This window comes from Lytechinus pictus, chromosome 16 (genome assembly GCF_037042905.1).
Source record: "Lytechinus pictus isolate F3 Inbred chromosome 16, Lp3.0, whole genome shotgun sequence".
In the NCBI taxonomy this organism is placed as follows: domain Eukaryota; kingdom Metazoa; phylum Echinodermata; class Echinoidea; order Temnopleuroida; family Toxopneustidae; genus Lytechinus; species Lytechinus pictus.
In genome coordinates this window covers 14,739,391-14,762,440 of record NC_087260.1, presented here as the reverse complement: position 1 = coordinate 14,762,440, position 23,050 = coordinate 14,739,391, and the positions used below count along the sequence as shown (strand labels likewise).

General features: G+C 37.1%; 1 protein-coding gene across 1 annotated transcript in view; it reads left to right on the top strand.

Annotated features, from left to right (window-relative positions):
• The window catches only part of LOC129278769 (protein unc-80 homolog), a 76,586-nt gene that overhangs the window by 47,179 nt on the left and 6,357 nt on the right, over positions 1 to 23,050 (top strand). Inside the window, exons 39-53 of the mRNA XM_064110840.1 lie at positions 422 to 595; positions 2,295 to 2,502; positions 3,048 to 3,127; positions 3,650 to 3,773; positions 4,773 to 4,868; positions 5,186 to 5,359; positions 9,035 to 9,058; positions 12,979 to 13,102; positions 13,710 to 13,928; positions 15,162 to 15,257; positions 15,542 to 15,630; positions 17,351 to 17,516; positions 19,711 to 19,836; positions 20,756 to 21,038; positions 21,324 to 21,541. Of these exons, the coding sequence (XP_063966910.1) occupies positions 422 to 595; positions 2,295 to 2,502; positions 3,048 to 3,127; positions 3,650 to 3,773; positions 4,773 to 4,868; positions 5,186 to 5,359; positions 9,035 to 9,058; positions 12,979 to 13,102; positions 13,710 to 13,928; positions 15,162 to 15,257; positions 15,542 to 15,630; positions 17,351 to 17,516; positions 19,711 to 19,836; positions 20,756 to 21,038; positions 21,324 to 21,541 (2,201 nt within the window). The remainder of the gene's footprint in view (positions 1 to 421; positions 596 to 2,294; positions 2,503 to 3,047; positions 3,128 to 3,649; positions 3,774 to 4,772; positions 4,869 to 5,185; positions 5,360 to 9,034; positions 9,059 to 12,978; positions 13,103 to 13,709; positions 13,929 to 15,161; positions 15,258 to 15,541; positions 15,631 to 17,350; positions 17,517 to 19,710; positions 19,837 to 20,755; positions 21,039 to 21,323; positions 21,542 to 23,050) is intronic.

Here is a 23,050-nt window from a genome sequence, read left to right as displayed (position 1 = left end):
TGTAGTCATGTGCCTCGTGGAAAATCTGAGCCACTTTTAGCGGTGGACGAAGTGGCTTATATCAGAAAGAATCTCACTTTTTGTCTGTTCTCTTCATATTTACCAGTCCTTGAATAGACTGGTGTACCTTGGACATTAGGATACATGGGAAGCTGTCGTGAAATCATGCAGCAGGTCGAAGGGGAAGGGAAAACTTGCTTCAGGGCTCATAGTTCTCAGCACAGCAATGTCAATTGCATATGTAAATCACAGTCACAAGAAAGAAAATTATATATAGCCAATTTTAGAAAAAAAAACCACACAAATTCTTCAGTTAGAGTGGATTATCTGAAAATACCTTGATGAACATATCTCTCTTCAGTGCAGCTAAATTGATAACGTATGATTACTTGAGAGAATTGATTTCTTCATGTTTTTCCAGGAGTACCAGTGGACCGAGCCGCAAGATCGATACGTCCAATGTTGCCGCCAGTTTCAAGAGTTCTTCAAACTCCCAGCAGAGCTCTGTACGCAAGCATAACTCTCGCAAGTCAGGCATCAACAATTCCAACATCGATCTAGGAGATGAAGATATGAGGGAAGATTTCAGGTTCAGGTAACTATAGAGCATTGGTTATCCATCATCATTATATACTTTTACCGTGCTGTGGGCATTTTCCAACAATGAATTGATTTTACTAGAGAAATTGAAGGTTTATATTTCAGCAAAGGCTGATGTGGGTAAAGTGGGGTTGCATTGATAAAGATGGCACAGTCGGTGTGACTTTGAGCAAACCCAGACAATGGAACATATCTGGAATGTGACATGGTAATCTGGGGAGTGTTTCATGAGAGGACTTGTGGGATGTTTTATCTCACAAGTCCTGTTCTATCCAACAATACCATAGTAGCAGTGCTTCTCGGCCAATCAAAATCGAAAAAAGTTGTCAAATCTGACAACTCGTCGGGCAAAAATGTTGATGAAACGCTCCCCTGATCAGAAGAATATATAGTCTACATCAATGACAATTCAACTACAGTAGAGACCTTCTAAAAAAATGTATGTGCAGCATGTTTTACAGGAATTCGGCGATAAACTAAGCCCCTAACTGCATTTTTCATTACAGGTTTCCACTTTTCCCATTGGTTGGTCTGCAATAAATTGTGAGAAATGGCAATGAAAGCTGTTTGTGTGTTCCCCCTGAGAAAGATGCTGCTCTTATCCAGGAGTGAAAGAAAAGATCTTCTGGTATTGTGGACATGAATGAACAATAAGAATGACACTTTTAAGCTCCTGAATATTTCTTGTTATTTCATTGATAAATGATAATAGTAATAATAATAATTGGCATTTATATAGCACCATCTATCTATAAACAATCTATTCTGAGGTGCATTGTTAATATTATTACCCCGGCTTTGGTTCGAGCTGACATAGGCTGCGTTTATGCGACCTCAAGCCAGAATCATGATTTGAATCATGATTTGAATCATGATTCAAAACACAAACATGAATCACGATGTCACAGAATCAGCGTTTAGACGACCTTCATTACAATGCTGTTTCTCCTCAGATTCGGGCCAATCCAGTGCGCATCACTAGTGCGCAGTTTGACAGAGGAAGTTTTTCGCACGTGTTTCGGCTCTCGAAAAATCTTTTGCTTCCAGAATTCAGTCTATACCTAATTTTGTTTACTTCTATAGGGTCCATATGCTTCTATTCATCTTGTTAGTTTATCCAAAATGGTGTTCGGAAGTGAATTTCAGCGTAGATCCAATTTAATATTAACACTCTATACTCAACAACAACTGAGATCATTGTCTGTCCAGTTAATTCATTCACTAGAACTTGAAGTTGAAGACATGACCAAAAAATGAAAAGTAGTGGACGATGCGATGACCAACACAGAACTTGAACATGACAAGAAATGCATGCAGAGTAACCATGTACATACAATGAGCATATAGAGAGCCTTGAGCTTGGCAAGAGTCAAACCGAAAGTAGCCCGACACAGTGAGGTCATATAATCATGATTCAAATCACGATATCGTTTATTCGAACATTTTCATACGTGATTCTGTAGAAACGTCTTTCCAAACGCCCCTTTTTTCGTAGTTCATGTTTGTGATTCTAATCATGATTATATTCAATTTCGACTAAACGCAATCGTGATTCTGCAGAATCGTGATTTGAATCATGATTCAGATCATGATTCTAGGGTGAAAAAGTGGCGGATAAACGCACCCTTATACATGTAGCATTCAATTTATATAGTCTTTCAACAAGCCTGTACTCTATATTTATCCAAATACAGATACAATGATGATCGGGTCCAGCGCCGTTACGAGGACGATTCTGAGGAATCAGAGACCATGAATGAGTTCTGCAAGCCAAGGGACATGCTACTCAGTGTGGTCTCTGAGTTCTACTGCCATGGACTAGCAAGACTCAAGGAACTTAGACCTGTTGCAGAGTCCAGGACCCACAGCCAGACAGAGATCCTAGACCAGAAATGCCATATGGTATGTCTTGGTGAAGCCTTTATTAGACCTCATTTAGGTCTTTGTTACCTGTGAAGCTTGGCTCACACCTTTGCATTTTGAGCTTGTGTTCAGCTGCATATTGCTTGAAAGAAGAAAATCACAGCCAAAGGCAGCACAATGCATTGAATCAAACTAATACTATATAATACGCAGACCAAAGCAATGGCCTCTTGATTAAGCAACAGCAAGCAGCTTATGCAGCTAGTTGCTTTAGCTGGCATCCTCGTTTTACTGTGTGCAACTCTATACATGCTTGTATGCAATAGTGTGACCGTAACCTAGTAGTTTACTGTGTTGTACATGTATGTAGAGTTAGGCTGCCCAGTGCTGCTTTTGGCTAACGCAGCAGCATGCAGCTTAAAACATAAAGGTGTTAGCCAGGCTTAACGGAGGGAAAAAAATGAGGATTGGTCTGTTCGCTATTTTTTCCATGATAGCAAAGCTCTTAGATCTATCTTTATAATGGAAAATGGAGGGTTAGTTACGAGTTTAAAAAAAAGTTTTGTTGTTTATTCTCTTTTCAGCGTATTGCGGAGGTTGCCCTGACCCTACTAAAGGTTGCCCCACATGACCCTGTGACTATGGGATGCAAAGGCCTTCAAAGGTAAGCCTCGTTCATTCCTAGTCTCCTTCTATTCTGTGAATAGATTATTCTGACCAGTTTTTGAAAACTTTTCCTTTTACTCAGTTTATCAATCCTTATGCCTCAAATCGGCGATGCTTTTTTTTGTATTGGTTTGATGTTATAGATAAAAATAAAAATGTGATTGATATTTAATAGCTTTCATTCTAAAACTTATTTTTTTCTCCAATATTTTAAATATATATTTCTCTTGCTTGAGTGAACTCTGAACTTAAAACTGTGTTTTTTCCTTATTCTTTGATCTTCTCACTGAATTTCTCTTAGACTTAATCAAGTACATGTGTGGGTTATTGTTGATCGATTTTGACATGTTATTTATAATTCTAAAGCTTAGGGTGTGCTGCAACAAGCTCAAAAATAAATCTCAAATTCAATTTTGGCAACTTATTGTTGGTTTTGGGGTGGTAGATCACATTTATTCTATTCAAAACGATCTTTATCAATCTCACCATCAACGAATACTGTCTACTATGCCAACCTTAGATATATCACCAAGATGATACCATTGACGGATTGGTCCAATCAAGATCTGCGCCCCGCCCTGATAACCCTCTTGAAGAGACTCGACAAACTCTTCCAGAAGATCCACAAGAAACCCACTCTCATGGTGAGTTCACACATTGGCCTGTATTTTGAGCCCAGGTTTGAAGATAAATACCAGTTGTAAAATGAGTTTGTGCACAATCCAATAAAATGACTACCAAAGTGTCTATTTGCGTGAATAAAAATCTTGTGCCAAATGATTCTGGAAGAAATTGTGTAATTGCAGAGAAATTACAAAAATAATGATTGGATTCAAGAAAATTGTTCAGCATTTTTCCAAGCAATGATGATACACCGTCCCACACGTGCTTCTCTGTGTAGGTGATTTACAGTGTGATTGTTTCTCAATAGTACAGGCTCAATTCATCAACTCATTGGGCACTCAAATCATTCATAACTGCCTGGGAATAATGTCTAATACATTTTTCTTCCCCGTTAATACACTACGAAAGACCATGACTAGAAAATGTAAGAAACATACAATGTTTATAACATTAGTCAGCACTGACAAGCTCTCATTATCCGACAGTTACCATAGTAATACTGTAATAGACACCTGTGCTTCTCAGCCAATTAAAACCAAGTATACTTGGTGGATGTCTAATGTTGATGAAGTGCGGCCCACAAAATCTGCATTTGTATATTCAAGTTATGGCATGTGCATCGATCACCCTATCCTTCTGCTTCAAGTTAGGCTATTGAGGGATTTTAAGGGGATTATTTATTATCTATTTGTCATCTGACAATCTGTCATCTGACAATTGTGGTTAGGTGCCATGTTAAAGGGCTGTGCCACGTCTTTGGGCAGGGAATCCTGTCCTAACGGCACTATGCATCTCTTCATATTGCCTTTCTTGCATTCTCCAATGTTTTATCTATTACGAAGTGTGAAAATTGGTAATGAAAGGCCGCTTGTCGGAATCCCGCACAAAAGACGTTGCTCTGACTTTCGACAAGGTACCTTACAATGCAACAAACAGTCCCCAAAATGTTGTGACTGTGTTGACTATTGATGGTTACAATCACTAATTCTTGCAATGGAACTTCTTTGAATTTTTTTTAGCGCCACATGGACTGGGAATCGGCTGCTAACTTCTTGAAAGGTATCTACATCACTCTAACAAGACAGAGCATCATCAGTCATCTCCCTCATCTAAAGGTAATGTGTAGAATCATATCCCAATCATATCATAGCTCCATAACACAAAGGTTTGCGATGGATTGCAAATATGAAAGAACTGCACTGATTGGTCCCTGGTTAGTATTTTAAACTAAATGCGCGTGTCACATTGATATTGATTGGTCAGTTCATTTATTGATCACTATTCTTTGTGTTACGGAGCCCAGGTGCTCGAATGATTCATGTGATCATTATCATGAATATGTACATGAATATATGTGTGTTGTATTGCTTCCATTTTGCCAAATTAAGGTAGGAATCTTTAAATCTATTTTTGTTTCTCCTTACCACCTCAGTCCCTCCTCAACATCTGCCTCGCTCTCCTGCTCTGTGATGGATCAGCTCCTGGAGGAGCCGATGGTCTCCAGCTGCTCAACGTGGCCTCCTCGGGCGGGGTCCGTTTCACCCCTCCACCGGTCTTCTGCTCCTCCGTTGTTCGCCTCGTCGCCATGCAAATGCACTGCATGAAGGTGAGAACAAGGTCATTTGACCACCCCATCCAGCGTGTGATCCACCCATGGCTTTCTCGAGGTCACGTGAAAGTCACCAGAATTCCTTATTTTAATCTGCTCTGTGTTTAACCAAAAAAGGAATTTAAAAAATGCTGTAGTGCACATGAATCTAGATAAAGGTTGGCACCAAGTTGTTGACGTGCGTTTCACTTGCTGCTTAGATTCAGTAGGCAACATCATTGTGTGTTAACTCTGTGAGTGTGAATGACTTTGTATATATGTGTGTATGCAATGTTGTAGTATCATGGTTCATTCAGACCTAGGGCAATAAACCCTGTATAATCAGCTGAGAATAGAACTGATGAGATTAATACAGTTTGATTTTCTCTCAGCAATCTGGAATCATTAAAACAGATAAAAATGTATGCATTTGAGTACATTAATCAGAGCTGTCATTATTGTAAACAATTTGTTTCTGGTGTCCTGAAAAACTTACAGAAAATAGTTTTCAATTTCAATGTCAATTTTATTTTTCTGCAATTAGATAAAATGGCATTTAAAACTTGCAGCACTATTTATAGATAAACAGAAAAGTGAAAATATCTATCAGTTCAATTTTAAAATGTAAGTAGAATAATGATAACACAAATAATGGTTACGTTCTCTCTCTCTCTCTTTCTCTCTCTATGTATATATATATAAACAAAATTGGGGGTGTTATGAAGATTTATGTGCAAATGTGGGAAAGTCCGGAATTATGCTTGTCTGTAAAGACCATCGACAGTGAAAAGTGATATTTGAACTATCTTTATCTTTGTCTATTTATAAAGCGGTGTTTTGTTTTAGGTGTGAGTGAGCCATTCGAAGGGGTGTGTCCGTGTGCGGGATAGTTGGTGTGATGGGGTTGAAAATAAATCCCATTTTCCCCGATATGATTGTGCCACGCTTTAAATTTAACAATTGAATAGACTAAAGCATTTCTAATTCTGTATATAAAAATGTGTTTTGGCTTCTTCCTGCTGTATTTCTTAATTATCAACAATTTGCATCTTCAGATCTAAATTTGTAACAAAGTCTTGTAGTAGAGATACAGTATTATACATTTATTCATGGATGGGGATGAAAGTTTGGCTGTATGCATCTCATTTGAAGTAATATATTATATGACTGTAGATATAGGTATCTTTAATTTTTAAAACCCAAAGCACATCTGCGTAGATTACATTATTCCATAGAATTATGTAATTAAACATTTTTTAATTGTACTGTAAAAGGGCTGTGATTAAGAACCTTTTTTTTCATGGTATTAATGAATATATTTCTTTCATTGGTGTACTAGATATTTTTCAGTAGATTATCTTCGCAGTTCTGTTAAATATCAAAATGCCACGAGGTGAACTTATTTCTTAAACGTTCAATTACATTTTGTTCCATCTTATTGAAATTGAAAAAGATACAAATGAAATCTTTGTGTTTTGATCTTTAGTGATATATTTTGTGATGTACAAAACAGAAGCAGTTACATTGTAATATTCTGAAATGAAACTGACGTAATGCACTTGTTTGATTTTGAATTAAGTTTTCAGGAGTATTTTTTCTTGGAAAGAAAAAGAGAAGAGAATTTAATTTAGTGGAATTTTGCTGATGAATTGAACACCTGGAACTATTTGTTTGTGATGAAATTGTAGTGTTCCAGGTTACATAGAAGGCATACTCAATAACTGTAAGTCTAGAGCATACCATGTACAAAAACTTGCATTGAGTTGTAAATATGAAGTATATTCCTATCCGTTGGTTGGACCCCCTGTAATGGTTTTTCTATTCCTGTGTTCAATTCTTTTTTTTAAATAAAAAAAGAAAACCATGCTGATAGGTTTAATCCATAAATTTCTACACATAAATTCTCAAAAAAATTATCACTAGTGATGACCAATACTTCATGAAACAAAAAATACCTAATTTCCATAGTTCTTTATTTTATTGTTTTCATCATCCCATAGGTTTTGATTATATTATTTTCAGTTGTTTCTTTTGCAATCATTCTTTATGTTTTCCCTAAAAGGTTATGTTGAAATTCTTATTTGTTGCAAACACTGCTGCAATAGTTCATGTATTTTTCATTTTTTTTTTGCTTTCATTAACAACGTTTTATCTTTGTTCATGTAGGTGTCAATTAACCAAAAATTGAGCTCAGTATATTCCTTCTTCCAAAAGTTACCAAACAAACCATGTTTTTGGTTATGAACTCCACAGTTATTTATGAAACTGCTTTCTACAAATATGTTTGAAGCATATAGAAATTTTCTTTTTTTTTCTTTTTTCTATATCAAATTGTTTGGGGCTGATATATGAAAATTGTTATTATTTTTCAAGCAATTTAATCACATATATCCTTTGTTATTGGTGGGGCCCATCATGGTCTAGTGGTTCTGACTCTTGCCTCTTAAACATAGGGTCGTGGGTTCGAATCGTAGCCATGGTGTGTTTTTCTTCACCAAGAAATTTGTCCACATTATGCTGCACTCTACCAAGGTGTGGTGAATGGGTATATGTACCCGGCAGGCTTAATAATTCTTTGAATGTACTGAGCGCCGTTGAAAAAATGGTAGCGGGAGCTAAAGCCGGGGTAATAAGAGCAGCGCTTTGTATGCTCAGGCAAAAGGTGCTATGTAAATCCAGCTATTATTATTACTATATTAGGGGTTTGTCTTCCATTTCCATGCTTGGAGTTAAAAGACTGCAGACATGTAGGAACGTCAGAACAAACAGGAACTAGGGAAGGAAGAAACAAAAAATAAAAATGAGGAAAGGAAAGAATATCTGAGCTCAATGTTTAGAATTTCCATCGCTTTTATGAGGCTTCAAGTAGGAAAGAATTATTTAGAGAATAAATTACTTGCATTTCTTGTCTCTATCTCTCTGAGGTACAACAAAACTTCCCATTGTCATCGTTTTGATAATTTCTAAAAAGATAACTTAATATTAAGCAAATCCTAGGAAGAGATACATATAATTTGATTGATAAATAAAGATATAGCTGTTTGAGATCAAATTGAAAAAGTATGGGATATTAATCATTAGGCACCATTTCTAACAATGGATCCTCCTTTTTCAAGTGATGTGGATACAAAATTGTCTTCTTTCATGTGATGTGAAGAACGTGTTATGAAAGAAACAAAGTAATTTTGGCTTTTCTGTTTGCCATTATCAGTAAGTACTGTAGCAGATTTTGTGGTACATAGTTTAAGCTGGGTATTAGGTGTATCCTAACCCATTCCCTGATTCGCATCAACAATTGGGGGTAAATTACTATCCATAGATTAATTTGGATTATTTTATTGTTTAAAATCTGGAGGTGTAAAGAAATTAAGACAATTTCAAGCTAAATTTATCATCATCAACTTTCGTCACAGTCAACATAGTTTGAAATTTGGAAGAGGGAAGTTTAGTTGTACCTATATCTTTCTCTATCTTTCTCTCTTTATTCTCTACCACTCTCTTTCCTTTCCCTTCTCTCTCTTTCTCTCTTTCTGTTTCTCTTCCTGATTTTCTTCCCTCCATTGCTTTACCACCATACTGCTTTGTCCCCCTTCATTCCTCTCCCTTGTCTAATAAAACAAAAACAAAATCAAAACCACTTTGTGCTGATCACGCCATGGTCTCTTTCAACCCACTCTTCATTCTATGTCATAGCATCAATACTGGATGAAACCGAAGGCAAGTGACATCATCTATTGTTTTGTTTCTTTGTCTGTTCGTTCGTTTGTGTGTCTGTCTGTGTGCAAGGGTAATGTCTTTCTCTTGCTATGTCAATTAGCTCCGTGCAACAATCCTACTTGAGATACCTTTCTCTTTTTTTGAGTTGGTACGGTTCGGTATGATAACTGTATGATATTTTGAAAGTCTATTATCATTTCTGTAACAATGCCAGGAATGAACTCTCACCTTTAGTGGTGTATTATTTGTTTGTTTTTTTAGTCCCACTTACAAATATTGGTTGCATGCTGGTAACCACCCAAGAATGGCCCAATCATAGATCCTTGCCGGACCCCTATTCATTCCTTGAATAGGGTTAAGTAACCCTGATAACTACCCAATACTGGCCCAAACAGATCCCTGTTGGACCCCTATTCATTCCTTGAAAAGTGGGAACCACCCCTGGTAACCCAAGACTGGCCCAAACATAGATCCCTGTTGTACCCCTATTCATTCCTTGAAAAGAGGGAACCACCCCTGGCAACCCAAAACTGGCCCAAATATAGATCCCTGTTTGAACCCTATTCCTTGAATAGGTGTAACCACCCTTGGTAACCACCCAAGACTGGCCCAAGCATAGATCCCTGTCGGACCCCTATTCACTCCTTGAAAATTGCGAACCACCTGTGGTAACCACCCCTGGCCCAAATGTAGATCCCTGTCCTATTTATTCCTTGAAAAGTGGGAACCACCCCTGGAACCTCCCCTGGCCCAAATGTAGATCCCTGTCAGACCCCTATTCATTCCTTGAAAAGTGGGAACCACCCCTGGTAACCCAAGACTGGCCCAAATGTAGATCTATGTCGGATTCCTATTCATGGAATAGGGGTAACCACCCAAGACTTGCCCAAACATAGATCCCTGTTAAACCCCTATTCAATCCTTGAAAATAATAATAATAATAATATATGTGATTTGTAATGTGCCAAATCCACTTGGCAGAGTTCCCAAGGTGCAGTGAAAGAAAGAAAGAGAAAAGTGCAAATATAATAGTAATAGATTTAGGAACAATTAAGAGTATGAAGCATTGCATAGACAAGTCTTAAGGAAAAGAGGGAACCACCCCTGGTGACCACCCAAGACTGGCCCAAACATAGATCCCTGTTGGACCCCTATTCCTTGTATAGGGTTAAACCAAAGACTGGCCCAAGCATACAGTAATTCCTGTTGGACCCCTATTCATTCCTTGAAAAGTGGGAACCACCCCTGGTAACCCAAATGTAGATCCATGTCGGACCCCTATTTGTTCATTGAATGGGTAACCACCCAAGAATGGCCCAAACATAGATCCTGTTGGACCCCTTTTCAAGGAATAGAGGTAATCACTCCTGGTAACCACCCAAGTTTGGTCCAACCTGCCAGAACCCTTTTCATTCCTTGCTTCCCTCTTACAAATCCAACTTTAACATTTAGAAGTTGCCTGGAATCTGTGTCTGGACTTCATTTTTCATACAACTGTGCTATATTTAGCAAAACTTCAAAAATCAAGACAAACCATCAAATAGCTTGCAGAAAATTTATATTGTCTTTTAAATGAATTAATGATGCATTTTTCATCCTTAAAAATCTTTCATTGGTGAGATGAAGTGCCCATCCAGCATGACATATTTTGTATCTCTAGGTATTTTGGTTGACGAAGTTTAGTACTGCATGATGCATTAATATTCAAGTACCCATATATTTCTTTCAAAAAGAAAAGAATTTAGTTGTTGAAAGATGGCCTTTCCTTCTACTGTGTCATTATGCATGTTGGTACCAAGTATGGTATATAATGCATCTTAGCGCCAATCAAATACAGGCTCGGAATATATAAAGATGAAGGAGAGAAGACATTATCTGACGCTTCATATTTCCCAGGAGCCAAGCATTCATATTTTTTTCTTTTAAATGTAGCCTGATCAATGCCTGCAACCTGTGTTTGAAGCTGTTGTCCATATTGCTACTATGTTGAAAACAAGAACACCAACTATTAACAGTTACGTTTGTCTCCCCAGCATGTGGGTCACACGCCCTAAAGTTTTGCCTCTGACATCTCGATCATCAACCCTTGTTCCACTGACATGCACAACTTATAGTGCAGCAACAAATAATTCATTTTAGTTTTAACTGCTTGCCGGAGCTTTCCATGATTTCAATCAATCATTTGATGCCTTTAGTTTTTTTTACATTTATTCTTATTTCAGTGTATTATTTGTTTTATCTCTGGATCTCTGGGATATATTTTAGAGAGAAATGAATTCTAACAAGCATGCAAACGTTTCTTTAGTTAAATTCCCTTTTCTTTGAATTGCATTTTATTATGAAGCAGCATGAATAGGACAAATTTAACACTTGCTATCTGTAATTAAGCATGATTAATTATATTAATCTAAAAACCATTAGTTTCTTGGTCCTTAAGAGTACTTCATCTGTAGGATTATATAATACACTGTACAATAAATTGTGTAACAATAGATTAATTATTTATCTCATTTTCAGATTATTGGTTCTATAACCAATGACCAGCATGGCTTTTGTAAGAAATGCAAGATTCTTTTTTTTACTTTATACTCACATTGTTTCCTGCATTTTCTTTCTTTCAGGGGAAACTTTTCTCATTGACAATCCAATGATGTTCCAGTAGCATACCAATATTATTGAATGTTCTTTATATATCATATAATTTCATAATCTCTTTTATTATTTGAAAAAAAAATTAACGAGCATGTACAGTATGACTGCAAGCATGAATCATGGGAAATTAATCGGCCATGTGCCGGGATCAATTTGGTATGCAAGTGTATGACTATTTTTGGTAGTGAAATGCATGCTGGATGCATATAATTAGCATGTTAATGAAGGTATGTTGAGATTGCGGACTGGCATTAGGAGCATGCATGGTGGGGAATCGACCTATGTTATGCAGAAGTTGAATGGATGCAAGAAATAAGTGGTACAATTTATACCATGTCTTTTTTTCGCCTCTGTCACCTGTACGTAGATGTGATGTTTATGAAGGAAACACTGTTTTACCTTTTCCTAAGCTCAAAATTTCATCTACATGTGTAAAGCCACATATTTCAGAAATGGAATAAAGGCTATCTGTAACTTGCGAGCATGCATTGATCATTACCAATATTTATTCTAATGATATTTAATCATATTTTATAACATTTTGTGCCATATTACTCTTTGAAATCTGAATATGATATTAAATCTACTTTCCACAAATAAGGAAACTGTAATTAGTATCTGGAGTGAAGAATGAGAAGGATTTGTATTTCAATACCTGTATAATAAAATAAATAGCTGTCTCCAATACATTTTGTGAGTTATGTCTAGGCCAATCATAATTATTATACAATCATGTACTTACCTTGTATGTGTGCATAAGCATATTATATATTTATTGATAAAAGCAAACTTAATTCAGAAGTTTCATATCTTTGTAATCATCTTTTTTTAATGGAAATCCATGAAATTGAGACGAGGGGATTAGATTAGTTTAACAAAATTTTTTGAAAGTACCAGTAACCCTAGGGTTATAATTGAAGCATTTATCATATCGACCAAATTAGTCAAGAAGCTTAATTTTATTGCAGTTTCAATTGGACATAAACTCTTCAACATAGTTTGTTACCGACAAACTATTATACATACATCTTTATGAAAAGTCCTATAATTTCAATACCCTCTCTTATATTTCTTTGAGTCTAGTTATTAAGGAAATTATTCTATTCTATGGAGAAAGAGGCTTGGTTTGGATGCCATTGTTATCAGTATCGGGGAAAAAAATGATCCAAATAAACAAATCTTATTAACGATATGACTATCATGATCTGTTTAAATATTCATACTATGGTTGACATGATCTCATAAATTCTTGCTGATGTGCCCAATAGGACCTATACACATTGGAGCAGGTTTTTGGTGGTACACCTATGTTCAACTCTGCAGAACGAACGGAAACCATACTACTCTACTTTGTTCTACCCTTATGCTTGAGGGTTGGTTGCGGAAGAATTGGTGAGTACAATTATACAGGACGATAAATTGTTGGATGATTGGGTGTTGAAATAAAATCATGGATTTCAAATAGCAGTATTGTATTCATGCTCACAAACATGTTAATCCCACCGCTGCCACTGGAAGAAGGTACCTTTGTTCATATGGCATTGTAATTTTATTGCCATCAATGATATGCATCCAAATCCTGCAACCTTAGAATAGTATATATATATATATTCTTGTCACCAATGATGTGCGTACCACTGCCGGCGACATCATAGAGTAAAAATTTTGAATTTAGAACGAGTTCTAATACAAGGTTGTGACTGTTTGGTTCATGGGAAATTAATTTTCGCATCGCATTATATAATTTGTCAGAAATGATGTACATCCCACTGCTGCCACCATGAAATATGAAATGTTGAATTAAGTTTGGACTCATGAAAGTTCATGTGTATAAGCTGATACCTACAATATGTCGCATTTGGCATGGTTACATGTGTATTCCTGCGCCCAACAATTACTATCCCTCTGCTGGCACAAAATCTGACAAACACTTTGCAATTCTACTTGCCGTGTCATATTGTTGTTAATCTACCATGGTTGATTTATCTCCTATGTGTAGATTCACCAAAGATCAGACCATCGGACATCTCCTTTGCTCTCACCATGATCCTCAATGCCCTGTTGCCACCCCAGAAGCAAGCCAGGCCATCCGGAGGGGGCAGTGGACTCCCGAAGCACAACTATTCCTCTATGACGGACCTTCCCAGCCATACAAGCGCTTCTTACAGGGATTCAACTGGATGCGTGCCGGAGTCACTTTATGAAGCTGGGTACTTGGGTGAGTGACTGTGCTTATACATTCCTTGTGATACATGTACATGCTTAGGCTTCCCTGTTCATTTTAGGTCATCAATGTTGCTTTCAAGCAATTAGGTGTTGAGGTTTGGACGTTCTGACTCTTGACTTGAAAACAAAAGGGTTATTGGTGCAAATCTCAGACATGGCATGATTTCCTTTCAAAGATCAACATTGGGCTGCACTCTTCCCGGGTGAGGTGTATGGGTATTTATTCCATGGATAGGGACAACCACCCTTGGTAACCACCCAAGACTGGCCCAAACATAGATCCTGTCAGACCCTTATTCCATTAATAGGTGTAACCACCCTGCAACCTACCAAGACTGGCCCAAACATAGATCCTGTCAGACCCCTATTCCATTAATACATGTAGGTGTAACCAACCTGTAACTAGCTACCAAGACTGGCCCATACATAGATCCCTGTTGGACCCCTATTCCTTGAATACATGTAGGTATAACCACCCCTGGTAACTTACCAAGACTGGCCCAAACATAGATCCCTGTTGGACCCCTATTCCTTGAATACATGTAGGTATAACCACCCCTGGTAACTTACCAAGACTGGCCCAAACATAGATCCCTGTTGGACCCCTATTCCTTGAATAGGTATAACCACCCCTGGTAACCTACCAAGACTGGCTCAAACATAAATCCCTGTTGGAACCCTATTCCTTGAATAGGTGTAACCATCCTGTAACCTACCAAGACTAGCCCAAATGTACATGTAGATCCAGTTGGACCCATATTCCTTGAATAGGTGTAACCACCCCTGGTAACCTACCAAGACTGACCCAAACATAGATCCCTGTTGGACCCCTATTCATTCCTTGAATAGGGGTAACCACCCCTGGGGCCCGTTGCAGAAAGAGTTGCAATCAATCGCAACTCTAAATATCATGCGCAACTTGATTTTCAACCAATCAACAGAGCCGAATTCAGACTTGAAATTGATTTTTTTGACTTGCGTTTTAAACGCAACTCTTTCTGCAACGCACCCCTGGAAATAGGTAACAGGCTGATCCCTGGAGCACCATTTGGCAACAAGAGAAATCACTTTCTAAATGCTATATATTATCATGATTATATCAGGGTCATCAAAGAGGTATTTTATTGCAAATTGCATCTCTTTAATAGTACTAAACATGTACATTGTAACAAGTAATATCATCAATGATTACAGACTGTATGTATATTTTTGTTCTTTTATGCAGGTCTGAAGATCATGTTGGTCTGTTTCCAGTCACAGCTAGCTAGAGAATGGCATCGCATAGCAACCGTTGTGAAGGAACTGGGATCACACATGATGGGTAATCTCACAGTGTTCAATCATTGAAGCATAATCATGCAGAATTATTACTGAATTCAGTGGTGTAAATTGAGAACTAAAAGTCTGGATGTTTTATCTTGCTTATAAACAGAAACAAGTATTACTGATGATTGGTGGCATTTGCGTAGTAGAGTTTCATATAGTGTACATTTAACACATACATGTACTTCTACAAAATGTATCTAAAGTAAAGTGTTAGAAATATTTAGGTTAGGTACAATTTTCTCATTTCCATTTTTTTCATTTATAATTTTCTCATTTCAGGAGGAGTAGCACTTTGGAGTTTCTTAGATTTTCTTACTTCTGTCAAGACACCATTGTATGTCCTGCTGAAGCCTTTCATTGCTTTCAAGGTATGCTTGCTATTTTGTTTGATTTTCTATGGAGACATGAATTATTATGACTATTATTGCATACCTACCCACTGTCTCTATTTCATAGGGGTCGTTCATATTTTTTGGGGAAAGAGGGAGGGTCACTAGATAGCAATAATAGTAGTGGCTACTAAAAAAGTGCAAGTGTCCACCTTTCGATGTTCATACATGTAGCTCCTCAAGAAAGCATGATCTACACATGAACTTATAGAAATGGAAATTTTTCTTAATGTAATATACTATTTAATCATTAATGAGAAGAAAAAGAGAAGTTTTCATTTGTGACTGGCATGTGTCTGTGGATGGAAGATGACATAATTTGATGGTGTATGTACTTCAACCACTGCGCCCCTTTCTCTGGGAAAATCTAGCTATTGCTACTTGAATGATTTTAGCCTCAATCTTCCCATTGTCCCCCTCTCTGGGTTCAGGGTTGGTATAGGTATGTTATTGTATATTCTGTAGTCTTGATAATTGTGTTACACCAAAGACTTAACCAGTCATTGTAAGGCATATCATAGTAAAGTTTGGGCAAAGAATGATTTCATTTTCCTCTCATTGGAATATAAACAAAACTATAATAGATGGCAGGTTCGAATCCCACTGGTTCCAATTTTTTTCTGACTTATGATTTTCATTACAGATCGAGCATGTGATCTTAAACTTATAGTACTAATGCCCCAAAATTGTTTACAAATTATAATTTCCTCCTATTAAAGCCTCTTTATTTACTAAACAAAACTGCATTAATAATGGAATACACATACAGTCCGACCTCTCTTATCCGGACACGTTGGGACCAGCACCAATCCGGATAAGGGATTTATCCGGATCTGGGAGACCCAATATTAAATACACACAGCTGCTGCCTCAGCTCCCCAACGGCGGTAGCTACACGTTATCTATATTTGTGGGCGTGCGTACAAACGGTATTCACTGCAGTGTCAGTGCAAATTATAGGCAGTATTTTTACGGAAATGAAATCGATCGATGGCCAAAACTGTTGGATAATTTACCTGCTAAAATGGTTGAGGTATACATCAAGCATACCTCGAAAGAAAGAGAAAGATTTGATGAAACAAAGTTTTACAATTTGATCATCGCGGCAGATATCGCAGATTCGCAATGTCAGCCATTGTTATACTGACTGTAGGCTCATAGATGGCGCTGTCTGTATTGAGGCCTAGTGTTAGCTAGCGAGACATGTGTTTTGGGAAACAAAAGGAGAACGTGATGAAATGTTTGCGCTGCGCCCTGATTTATTGGAAAGTTATCCTGCCTAAGTTCTTTCAGTGATTTGGGTGAGATATTTTCATGAAAAATAATGTTGTTGTATGTAGACTATATTTGAAAATATATGTAATCAAAGTGATTTAGCGTATAGGATTGAGTTTAGATTGAAATCTCATTTCCTCACATACTAGATTGAATTGAAAAAAAAATCTCAGCAATTGTGCGTCTGGATAATAAAGAGATCCGGATAAGGGGAGGCCAGATAAGAGAGGCCGGACTGAAGCTGCCACTCATCCATGTTCAAGTTCTTCCAATGAGGTACACTGTACTGTAACTCCCGATTTAAGAAAAGGGGAGCTGCTTTCCAACAAAAGATTTTATAAGAAATTTTGATAGGAAATTCCACTCTGCATATTTGAATGTTATCTGCATGGGCATATATTTTCTTTTTCAAATTATCTTTCAGATGTTGCGCATGATCTGTGAGACCGACTCGGAGGTCATGCTGCAGAGGTACATAGGTCAGAAGTTGAGAGGTCATCATTGCCAGTCGCCAAAGAGTATGTCCGACAACATGATCGAGTTGTGTAATGAGTTACGGCATCTAAGAGACAATATGTTTGTCCCCAGAGGTAAGAATATGATCTTCTTCATTATCACTTGATGGTGAGGTAATAAATAGATTAACACTACTCCTTTATATTTTTGTACAGATCCTTATAATTCTTATAATGAGAGTATTAGCAATATTTGAGTTATCAAAAAGTAGCCTTAAATATAGACATACATGGACTGAAAATTTAACTACATGTACATTGAGCTTTTACTCTGATTTTACTCTAATGAGTGCATTGCATGTTGAAAAGCTTCAGTATGTCTGTTTTTAAGGCTATTATACGATTTTGTGGTACTAAACACTTACTTATTTATCAAAAAGTGTTTTCACTTTAATAGATAAAGTAAACAAAGAACATTTTGAAAATAATTTGAAAAAACATGTTGCATTATTCTTTTGGATTGAGGATGATGCGTGTAAGGACAAGGAATATGATACACTATTTATAAAGCACATGGTATATGATTCACTTTGAACTCAAAGTGTAGTGGTAGACTTTATTAGATAACATATTCAAGACTAGGCTCGTCTTTCACAAGGTCTGCTAAATTGCCTCATTTAGTGTTAAAAAGACTTTATATAAACTCCTTAAAAAAAGTTTGCAAATCTGAATTTGATTGATAATCCCTCCTCGGTTTTAGTGAATATTAATGTGTGATTGATACCAATTAATAGATCCTTTAATTCTCTTTAATATGATACCCTACATGATATGATTATGGTTCACATGGAGGTGCAGTCCTTTGAAATGTGGGGCAAAGTGAAAATTCAAAAGTTGCAAAATGACACAATATTGAAAGTCACTGGTTTTTTTTTCCGTGGTGATGAGTGAGTTTCTCAGCGTTTTTTTTTGTTTTCATGCACCTTAACATCAACATTAACATGGAATCAAACACACCTCTGCACAGGCAAACACATAACAAACATGCATGGGTATTTCAGACCACAACTCAAACTATGTAATTTCACAGAACCATCACTACATAAACCACAACAAAACATCAAAAATTAAGAAGCAGGGGCTTGATTTGAATGGATTTTCATCTCTATTGACACAGACAAAAGAATCATGTTCTTTATTGACCCTTCATGACTGTTCCTACTCGTCTTGCAGCTTTCCAATTCAGACCTCATCCAACACTTTTGAACCTGCTCTTTTTGTGATGGCATGATAATAACAAGCATGGGTATCATTCTAAAGAGAATTAAATGATCTTTTGAAGGATATCAAATATGCATTGTGTAAAATTGGGAGGTGGGAGAAGTTAATGGCCAAACTCAGATTTCCAAACTTTTTTTTAGGGGTTAATGTGTATTATTCTAGTTATAGATAATTATGAAGAAAGTTTTGAGGTACATGCCTTAATATTTTTGTAATTTTCAGGGCTGATATAAAGAATATTAGAGTGCACAATGTCACTAGTCATTCAGTACATGTAAATTCAGATCACACAAAATGTACATGAATGTATCTATAATCAAACATCTATGCATAGTCAAATATGCCTGCATTTCATAATGTCACTATTCATGTTATTTTAATATCATATGATTGAATGAAATACATGTATATTGTTACACTTGATAAAAATCAATTCAAGTATTTTATAATGTGATAACACAAATATGCATTACTAATCAAATGCACTCTCCTTTTGTTTGTTCTGTCATTCTCCATCCCATCTTTCTTTCTTTGTAATATATGTGTGGAATCTGTGTGTATATTTTTTTCTTCCCTTCTCTATTTCTTCATTTCCTGTCCACCTCTGCTCTGATTGCCTTGTTTTTATTTTTGCACTCATTATTTACTCCTTTTTTTTTCGTATACTGTAAATGTTGAAATATGATTACAATTTTACTTTATATATTTGTCACTTCACCTGTATATTCATTATTATACATTTTTGTAAATGTTTCCATCTTTATTTTGCTTTTACTTCATCTCGGAGTATTGCATGAATTTCAATTCTTTTCAAATGCTCTATGATTAACATCAAACATTCATCGTATAATAAAATAAAAAAACTGTGTTTGCATGCCTGGCAATCTGTTTGTCTGATTGCCCATACATTGTCCCCATAACTGGCTGCCTGTATTGTTTGAGTGTTTGTTTTTGTTATGTTTTGTCTTCTGATAATGTTTCTTTGTGTTATCTGTTTGTCCTTTATGTCTGTCTCTCCATCTGTTCATCATTTGTGTTAACACTTTAGATCAAGTACGTTTCACAGACGAGTTAGTTGCACTGGCCGGAGAAAGGGTGGAGAGCGTAGAAGGCATGCAGGTCATGTCACCATTCCAGCAACGTAGCTCCATCATCTCACGACTAACTAGAAAAGGTCTGTTTCCATGGCAACTCACACTCACAAAAAAAACATGAATGAATCACCGAGTCACGATGTCGGATTGAGATCGAGCACAATTTGACTGATAAGTCAGAGAGATTTATTATCCCAATAACATTGTCTTGTCTTTCAAAGGATATGATATTACTTTTAACGGTGACACGTCAGTTGCTCCTGCGTTATTTGCTCCGGTCTTAATATCTCAGAGAGCATAGGGTTGGAGTTAGGATTTTAATAGAGTTTTTGGTTTAGAATAATGTAAAGATTAGGATTAAGGTTTGTTTAGTTTTAGAGGGTAGGTTTTGAATTTAGTTTAAATAATGTTCAGATTGTCCTTTAGAGCAATGTTCGCCGGAGCAAATGTCATGGAACCACTTTAACATTTTGCACATTGCATACTGAACTCATTCATCCAAATTCTCTCATAGAAAGTTTTCTTGACAATCACACAAGAATAAATCTATGTGTATTTACATGTAGGCCTATGAATACTAAACAAGCACCTGTAAGCATACAATTACCTTGTGTATGGTTGGGATGGGTCTGAGGTTTATATGTTTGAGATTTTTTGATGTTATACTCCCAAAACTTTAGAAAAGCACTTGAGAGAATGTATGCGTAGCTGCCCTGATGTTGAAATTGAATTTCTAATTGTTGAATTTACCAAATACATACAAAATCAGAAGTTATTGGTTAATGATGGATCAGCCACCATGTTGAATTGTTTTTTAACTTTTTCAAAAATAATAATTCATTATTTACTCATAGAAATGTGAATATGGTGGCTTTTATTTTCCTTAAAATGCTACAAATATTGTGTTTATTATTTTTTTTAAATTGGAAATTCATGTTTTATTGAAGTCATGTCATAAGGAAAGAAAAATGATTTAATCAATCATCCACCCTCATGTAGCCACAATCACCTCCCGGCGTAGCTCGAGTCGACAGAGCTCCCGTCGCTCCAGCCGTCGAAGCCAGGGCGGCCCCCAGGATCAGGCCGACCTCAACGCCAACAGCTCCACCGAACCCTCCCGCATTGCTCGCTCCAACAGCCAGTATAATCGCAGGAGCTTGCGTCACACAGAAGAATGCATCGCCGAGGCAGATGCGGAGGCTGAAGCAGAGGACGTGGTTGACAATGAGGAGTGCAAACTAGGGCGTGGCTTTACACGGAGGCAAAACACCAAACGTATCAGGTACCCACTTTTTATTGCTTTATTAACTATATGTAAACTCTGAATTGGTAATTGGGGTGGACTTGTCCTGTAAGGGAAGCTTGTTTATTTCCAGTTTGTAATCAAAGAATTAAAATGAAATAATGCTATTTTTTATTAATCAGTGAAAGTATATTAGAGGGTTGTGTTCATAATATACACTTTACAGGTAACTTGGCATAGGTAAAATCTTTTGGTAGCTTTCCCCCATTTGCCACTTTACCGTCCCTTTTACGCCACCTTCTCTTTATCCCTCCCATCTATCAGCCGGAGCACCAGCCAGCGGAGGCATCCGACACGGGGTCGCGACACAGCCCCAGCCCTGAAAGGCACGGTCATACCGGGTGTAACGGAGAGTTCTCCGATCTCGGACGATACAAAGGTGACGACTGCCGAGGAAGGGGAAAAGAAGGAGAATACACAGACGGTGGAGAAACAAGAAGACAAGGTGGAGGCCAAGGAGAAGATGGATACAATTGTACATAGTGAGTGTTAATCAATTTGGATGGATTAGATTTGGTGATGGTGGTGATGATGATGATGGTGTTGATGGCGATGATGCTTATGATGATGATGGCGATGATGATGATGGCGATGATGGTGATGATGATGGTGATGATGGCGATGATGGTGACGAAAGTGAATATGATGATGATGGTGATGATAGTGATGATGGTGATGATGATGGTGATGATGGCAATGATGATGATGATGATGAAGGTGAATATAATGATGATGGTGATGATGACGATGATGATGGTGATGATGATGGTGGTGATGATGGCGATGATGATAGTTAACATTATGATTATGATGGTGAACATGGTGATGATGATGACGATGGTGATGATGATGATTGGGTGTCCAATGAAAAATCACAATGAAAACCAGGGTGGGGTTTTATAATGCTTTTTGTAAGGTAACGCACGACTGGAACATGTTTTAAGCTGATAAGTGAGCTATACAGGGGGATATATCATACAGAACAAGAAACAGTCGCTAGTCATGCATGAAGTCATTTGTAATTTATGAACAGCTGTATGAATCACCCACCTGATCCAATCCGCAGATTCATGCTTGTATTTCCAAACTCTTGACTCTAAATTTGTTTCTCTTTCATTTTTGTCTCGCCTGCATAGCAGAGCGAGACTATAGGCGCCGCTTTTCCGACGGCGGCGGCGGTGGCGTCAACATCAAATCTTAACCTAAGGTTAAGTTTTTGAAATGACATCATAACTTAGAAAGTATATGGACCTAGTTCATGAAACTTGGACATAAGGTTAATCAAGTATTACTGAACATCCTGCCTGAGTTTCAGGTCACATGACCAAGGTCAAAGGTCATTTAGGGTCAATGAACTTAGACCATGTTGGGAAAATTATTTTCAAAATCTTAACCGAAGGTTAAGTTTTTGAAATGACATCATAACTTAGAAAGTATATGGACCTAGTTCATGAAACTTGGGCATAAGGTTAATCAAGTATTAGTGAACATCCTGCTTGAGTTTCAGGTCACGTGACCAAGGTCAAAGGTCATTTAGGGTCAATGAACTTTGGTCAAGTTGGGGGTATTTGTTGAATTACTATCATAACTTTGAAAATTTATGGATCTAGTCCATGAAACTTGGACATAAGGTTAATCAAGTACCACTGAATATCCTGTGCGAGTTTCAGGTCACATGACCACGGTCAATGGTCATTTAAGGTCAATGAACTTTGGCCGTGTTGGGGGTATATGTTGAATTACCATCCTAACTCTGAAAGTTTATGGATCTAGTTCATAAAACTTGGGATATAAGAGTAATCAAGCATCACTGAACATCCCCTGTGAGTTTCAGGTCACAAAACCAAGTCAAAGGTCAGTTAAGGTCAATAAACTTAGGCCATGTTGGGGTAATTGTTGAAGTACCATCATAACTTTGAAAGTTAATGGATAGAGTGAATGAAATGTGGACATGGGTGTAGTTGAAAGTCTTAAGTCTCCGTTCAAATGTC